This window comes from Rhincodon typus, chromosome 5, assembly GCF_021869965.1.
Source record: "Rhincodon typus isolate 14 chromosome 5, sRhiTyp1.1, whole genome shotgun sequence".
NCBI lineage: Eukaryota > Metazoa > Chordata > Chondrichthyes > Orectolobiformes > Rhincodontidae > Rhincodon > Rhincodon typus.
The window spans coordinates 70,710,831-70,718,277 of record NC_063336.1 but is presented as its reverse complement, the minus strand read 5'-3'; the positions used below and the strand labels follow the sequence as shown (position 1 = coordinate 70,718,277).

The following is a 7,447-nucleotide window of genomic DNA, read 5'->3' as shown; positions in this document are numbered from 1 at the left end:
GGACAATCAAAACTTTTCCATTTGCACACATTGCCTGCCCACAATACCACATCGCCAGTTATGTTATTTCACATACTGGTGCCATCTTTTTACCGTTAAAAATTTCCATGTGCACATTTATATATCCTTCCTGTGCACAACTGATATGTTGCAATTAGGCCTTCCAACCATTGTGGGTCTTTTATGTTGTTGTATTGTGAATTCTGTCAGGTCAGGGCTTTGCAAAGTGATGGTCAGGGCCCCAAGTCAGGACTCAAACAGAAAGTTTGGGTTTGAATGCCCTGAGGCAGCAATGGATGACTCCTCCAACCCTCTAATATCATAGGTCTTCTCCTTCCCAACTTTTGCCACTGCTCAACGATGGATCACAATGTTGTTCAAGCCTAAAAATGGGTTCACAGTCAGAGATCTTCAGCCTGTACCCCAGAGAAAATCTAATTCTCCGACCAACTTTACTTATCCGTCAACTTAGGAATCACTGAAATATCCTCATGTAAAAATTAAACAGGGCATTATTAAAAATATTTTTGTACTGCTGCCATCACTATAAGTTTGGTTTCACTTCTTCAAATACAGACATTATATTAACTTCAATATTATTTGGGCATAAACAGATGAACAAAACATTTTTGAAAAGGAAGAAGGAGTAAAATATTTAAAATAAATAGTATAACTAGATTAAGTTACTGGAGAGATCGCTGAAATTAATAAATATAATGGATCATTTACTAACTTTGTGGTCTCATCTAGGAGCTTCATATGTTGGAATACAATTTGGAAATTTAAATGTCATTTAAAGCAATGGGTCAGAAAATAGTGGCAGCAGAGTTTCTGCTTTGTATTTCAGGCAGAAAAGATTCTGAGAGAATGCCTGACAATATGTTTATTATTTAAAAGGCAAATGCGCGTTTGTGAAAAGAAGAAATTACACTTATATAGTATTATGCCTAAATGCAGCAAAACCTAGACAATACCCAGGTTTGGGCTGACAAGTGGTAAGTGACATTCGCAACAAGTGCCAGTCAGTGACTATTTCCAACATGAGAGAATCTAAATCACCCATGATATTCAGTGGCATTACCATCACTAAATTCCCTCATTATCAATATTCTAGGGGTTACCATTGTCCAATGCTGAAATGGAATAGCATATAAATACTGTGGCTACAAGAGCAGGTCAAAGGTTAGGAAATCTGCAGTGAGTAACTCTCCTCCTGACACCCAAAGCTGGTTCAAAAAGCACAAGTTAGAAGTAGATGGAATAATCCCCACTCACCTGGCTCCAACACTCAAGAAAATTGACATCATCCAGAAAAAAAGAAGTGTGCTTGATTGGCACCATATTCACAAACATTCACTCCCTCCACCACTGATTTTCATTGTGTACCATTTACAAGAGGCACTGCAGAAACTCACCAATGCTCCTTAGGTCAGCACCTTCCAAAACCTATGGGAACACCACCACCTGCAGGATCCCCTCCAAGCCATTCACCATCCTGGTTATATCACTGTTCCTTCAGCATGGCTGAGTTAAAGCCCTGGAATACCTCCGTAATGACACTGTGGGTACACCTACACTGCTGCAGTTCAAGTAGGCAGCTGACCATCACTTTCGCAAGGGCAGCTGGGGAATGGGCAATAAATGCTCGGCCAGCCAGCACAGCCTGCATACCACGAATGAATTAAAAAAAAATGAAACAGTGAATTTTAAGCCAAATTTAGGAACAAAAACAGAAATTGCTGGAAAAGCTCAGCAGGTCTAGCAGCATCTGAGAAGAAAAAAATCAGTTAACGTTTTGGGTCTGGTGACCCTTCCTCAGAACTTTTCCAGCAACTTCTGTTTTGGTTCCCGCTTTACAGCATTCGCAGTTCATTTGGTTTTTATTAAACCAAATTTAGCTGGGAGGGGCTTGTTCGGCCCAAAGGTCTCCTCCTGTTTCAAAAGCATATGCACTTAATTCAGGGCTAAAAATGTAGAACAATAGTCAGAAAAGGTAGCTGATCCTGAAATTGCAAACTGTGAATGAATGAATGGATGGTCAGTTCTTCATATCCAAAATATGTTTACAAATTTTATTTTATGCATTTAAAAGAAGATGTTGTAACTTGATTTTAAACACTTTGCTTTAACCATTCCATTTGCCACTATCAAACTTGCTGCCTAAGCTTAGCTAAGAACAGCAGTTGCATTAAGACCATTTTATCTTGTTGCATAATTCATTTGGATGGTTTTCAATACGAAATATGCATAACAGTTTCTGCAAGCCTCAATGCTTCTGTTTCTTTTTTTTCTTCTTCCTTCTTTCTGTTGATTCATGACAGGATTGAGAAATCTCATCATGACTTGCATATGGCAGCTTTTTAATCTTCTTCTGTTTGTTCTTATCCTCTCTCCATACCTGCTCATTTTGCTTCTCTGACGACTCACTGACTGTTCGGTGCTGTTCAACTGGAATCTCCTCTGATTCAACTTCTCCTAAAGGACACATTTTCTGATCGAATAACACCAAATATTTTGCACTATTTTTTTTAGACTTTTTAGTTTGGCAATTTTCCTTAACTGGACTATGTTCTATCAGATCATTGTTTATTTCCACACACTCTTCATTTTTGGCTTGCTTTGTCAGTATGGGCTGTTTGTCAAAGTTGCAAGCCCCGCTGGCATCTCTTCTGCCACATTTTTTCCTCTTCTTTTTTGCTTCTTTAATTGAACTCATATCATCTCCCGTAAGGTCCTGAGTAGCACAAGCTTGATGGATTTCATGCCCTGCTTTAAGTTGTGCCATCCTTTTGGCAAAGTACTCCTGCACGGAGAGAGAACTGGTCACAGTATTTATTTTAACTTTGGGCTCTGAGTCACCAGGAGCTTCTGGGTCATCGATAGGCACCAAACAGGTGTTACCCTGAAAAACACAAACATACATCATTAAACATTCTTCTATGAAGACCAGTGAACAGATTATAAATATGAACAATAATTTCCATGAGATTTAATATGCTTAAAGCAGTCTTTAGGATATTAAAGGTTCAACACCTCACACATGCAAAAATCGCTTGGTCAAGAATCAGTCTGTTATTTATATTTAGTTAAATCAGTATGATAGACAAATCTGTTACTTAAATATACAATACAAACGGTAAATGCCATAAATATTTCTCAGATTTGGCAGGGCCTGTGGAGACAAGAACACAGTTAATGTTTCAGGTTAGTGAACTTTTGTCAAAATTGGAAGATGTTATGGATGTAACAAGTTTTAAGTAAGTTCAGAAGTAGTGAAGGAGGGAATAAAGGAACAAACAGAAAAGTTTGTGATGGGAAGGAAGGTTGGAATGATCAAAATAATAAAAGGCATAATTGTTGCAAATTGAAAAGAGATAGGAATTGGTCAAGAAATAAGAAGGGCCAATGGGAATTGCAGAATAATTGCCACTCCTGCAATACAAAAGAATAGGAGCAATAATTATGATCTGAAATTATTGAACCCTATATTGAGTCTATATGGTTCTAATGTGCCAATGAGAAGCTGTGAAGCTTTCTCTGAGCTTGACTGGAAAGGCATAGGAGGCTGAGAGCAGACATTCAGAGTGGAAAGGTACAGAGAATTAATGTGGTGAATAACTAGAGTTCAGGGTCACACTCGAGGATGGTCAGAAAGTAATCATCCAATCTGTATTTGGTATCCCAAAATTTACACAGTGACAGTAAGGTCTAACACTGAAATTAAGAGGTGAAGACCACCCTGACCCCTTCCCCCCACAACCCCCCCACCCTCCGCCGTCTTTGCCACAATTGACCCATGTGCAGTCATCAGTGAATGTCTCCACACCCAGTCTAATGATAGAAGGAAGGTTATTGATGAAGCAGCTGAAGAGGAAGTGATGGCCTTGTGTTATTATCACGAGACTATTAGTCCAGTGACCCAAAAGTTGTTATAGGAACCCAGGTTTGAATCCCTCTATAGCAGACGGTGGAATTTAAATTCAATTTAAAACATCTGGGATTAAGAGTCCAATAATGGCCATGAAATCACTGATGTTGGGAAAAACTCATTACTCTCTGGGCAGTTAAGGATGGACAACTGTTAAGAACAAAGTCAAGTAGGTTTTTGCTGCTTGTGTTGCCTAACCATCTGTTGCCGGCCCAGTCTGGCAGCTATATCCTTCAGGACTTGGTGAATTTGGTCAGTAGATATGCTGTAAGCTATAATTCAAGTCTTATTGCCCTCCGTGCTTCCTCCAAGTGGTGTTCCACGTGGAATACTGATTAATCAGTTAAAGGAAAACTACAAATGGTATTATCAGGAGCTTTTCTTTCCTGTATTTGGCCTCACTTTATTGCATCCCAAGTCAATATTAAGGACTTCCAGAACCATTTCTTCCTGACTATATATCTCTGTGTAGCCATCTCGGATTAGTATATCTTGGTGATGTGGTAAGACCTACCTGGAATGGTGAAGGAGAAATATGGGATATCAGGAGTAAGGGATGAATCATTGAATAAGACAACCTCAGACTGTTGCTCAAATAGTCTGTGTGACAGCTCTTGTAATTTTTGGCAAAAGTTCCCAAATGTTTGTGAGAAGGACTTTACAGGTTTATAGGCTAAGAATGCATATTTAAATATCACTTTATGCTGTATAAAGACTAATTTGTTAAAACCACAAACTTGTGGGAGGGGGGAACAGATTAGGGCAAAGAGAAAAACACGAAATCACATCTTGCATCTCCAAACTGTGCAAATTTCATTTGCCTTCTCTAGGTCTACCAGCAAGTAATGCCAACAAGCACTGGTTCCCAAATAGGAGTATCTCACAATGGCATGCTGCACTGCATGATGCACATACTGAAAAAAAGCTAATTTCCCTCCAACAAATAAATAAATACATAAATATTTGATCAGAGAATTTTGCTGCTGTTAGCCTAAAGCATGGCTACTTGCAAAGAATAGGCCTCAGCTTCAAACACTTTGGTTTATCTTAACATTAAGAAACAACTGGGGTTAAGGTTTTAGATAGAATTTGTTTCTTAAAAAAAAAATTAAGATCTAAACCTCCGTTTTTATTTCATTCAATTGTCAGAACAGAATTTTAGATGAATGCTGTAATCCGTACACATTAAAAAAAATTGTGAAGGAGTCATCACACATCAAGTTTGGGAGACTGAAGTACAAGTTATTCACAAATGCACAGTGATATATATCAGGAATACCAGCAAATATTGTTACCAGAGAAACTATACAAGTCTGAATCATTTTACGAAAACGAATTGTTCAGTATTAGAAGAAACTACAAATATCTGATAGAGCAGGAAAGATGCTGAAACAAACACATAAAACACCAATGAAGTCACAACAAGTCCGGCAAGTTTATAAATATTCTTGTTAAGACAGAACTTGTGGCTGTTGGAAACATGTACTTCTGCTTCAACCATAAGTGCGTGCAATAGAATCAGCTTGGATGGCATTCCAGACCTGCTGTATGGTTTTGTTAGAATATATCCAGTAAATCTTCACAAAATACACCTTCATCTCTTACTTAGGATGAAAAGTTCCACAGTAAATAATTGTAATGAATCACCAAGTACACTGAACATGGACTGAAGCTGAGGAAACATCTAAAGGAACGCGAAGGGTGGAATTTTCATCTGGCTTGCAAGGTGCGTACTTTTGTACTTCCCAAATCACAGTACTGATTCAGTATTCAATTTCACCAAGTTTCTGTGTTTTTCCAAGAAGGCCTAATTCTTTGTGGCATTTACAAGCACAATTGTATATAGACAAGATGGAGTGGGTTTTGGGAGGTAGTTTTTTTTTTAAAAAACCCTCCTTTGCTCAATAAAAGGGCTCAACATGAGATATCTGCTTGGAGTCAGTTCTGCCACAGACATCCTTGTTCTTTGCACTGTATGTTCACTGAAACACTACTGCCCCAAGGGGAATTTTACTGTTTCACCCACTAGTAAGTTTGAAGGTGGAACTTATGAAATGCAACGTGCAGCTTATTTGCCACCCACTCTGTTGATTGGCCCTGTCTCTTATTTTACGAGGTGGGGGAATCTGGAGGAGGCATTTGGATGCTTGCTTGGTCTTGGATCAGCTGAGGTACTTATGGGACTTGGGTGCCTCCTTTGAGTGCCCCCTGTGCCCACCAGAGGCATTCCCCCATCTTTCCCGAAGGTCATGCTCTGCCCTTTTACACTTGCCCCACCACTTTCATCACTGGGGTGTCTAGCCAGTCAGACCCTGCCAAAATCCCAAACTTAGCTCCATTTGTTCCTCCTCTTCATAACTGCCTGTAGGCCTAGCAATGGCTATAGCTCAAACCAACTGGATTGGCTGGCAGAATTACATGACAGTAGCTCAGTTAGCTTAATTGAAATTTTTGAGGGAGAATTGATAAGGAAAGTGCAGTGGATGTTCTCTACATGGATTTTGGTAAGGTATTTGACAAGGTCCCACGTGTCAGACTAGGACACCAAGGAACGTGGCAAGCTGGATCCAAAGTTGGCTAAGTGGCAAGAAAAAAAAGAGTAATCGTCAACAGATGTTTTTGTAAATGGAAAACACTTTCCAGTGCGTTCCACAGCGCTTAGGGTTGGGTTACTTGACATTTGTGACATATATTAATGATTTAGTCTTGAATGTAGATGGCATTTTTGGGCAATTTGAAAAAAATACACAAAAAGTGTCTATAGCAAAATTATGAAAATGTTGGCTGTTGACTGCAATAATGTGTCACTGAATTGGTTGAAGTAGGCAGAAAAATGGCAAGTGGAATTCAATCCAGAGAAATGCAAGATTGTGCACTTGGGGAGATCCAACAAAGAAAGGGAATTGGAGAGTACGGAGAGGGATAGAGGAATGATGTGGAGATGTTGAAAATGTATTGGAGTGGACAAGGTCAGAAATCACACGACACCAGGATATAGTCCAGCAGGTTTATTTGAAAGCACAAGCTTTTGGAGCTTCGCTCCTTCTTCAGTGTTCATGTTCAGGATATAGGAAGATAGAGACCTTGGAACGCATGTTCATACGTCCCTGATGGTGGCATGACACTGATGTAAAGTGGTAAAGAAGACATATGGATGCTTTACTTCATGGTGCAAGGTACTGAATACAAATGCAGGAACAGAAGTCATTAGTTAGCCACAGCTGGAGTTTCATATACAGTTCTGGTCACATTACAGGAAGGACATAGTAATATAGACAGAGTAGTGGTGACTTACAAGAATGTTGCCTGGGCTTGAAAATTTCATCTATGGAGCAAAGATAGGAGAGGGTTCTTTTCATTAGAACAAGAGGAAACTGAGTGGCAACTTAATTGAGGTGTGCAAAATAACAAGGAGCTTGTAGACAGGAAAGGTGTAGAGCTGGATGAACACAGCAGGCCAAGCAGCATCAGAGGAGCAGGAAGACTGACGTTTTGGGCCTAGACCCTTCTTCAGAAAAA

The 7,447-nt window shown here is 39.4% G+C and overlaps 1 protein-coding gene across 1 annotated transcript in view; it reads right to left on the bottom strand.

Annotated features, from left to right (window-relative positions):
• Nucleotides 1-2,058: 2,058 nt before the first annotated feature.
• Nucleotides 2,059-7,447, bottom strand: part of LOC109936489 (PIN2 (TERF1) interacting telomerase inhibitor 1) — a 79,126-nt gene continuing 73,737 nt past the window's right edge. Inside the window, exon 5 of the mRNA XM_048597056.1 lies at nt 2,059-2,902. Within this exon, the coding sequence (XP_048453013.1) occupies nt 2,267-2,902 (636 nt within the window). The 3' untranslated portion in view covers nt 2,059-2,266. The remainder of the gene's footprint in view (nt 2,903-7,447) is intronic.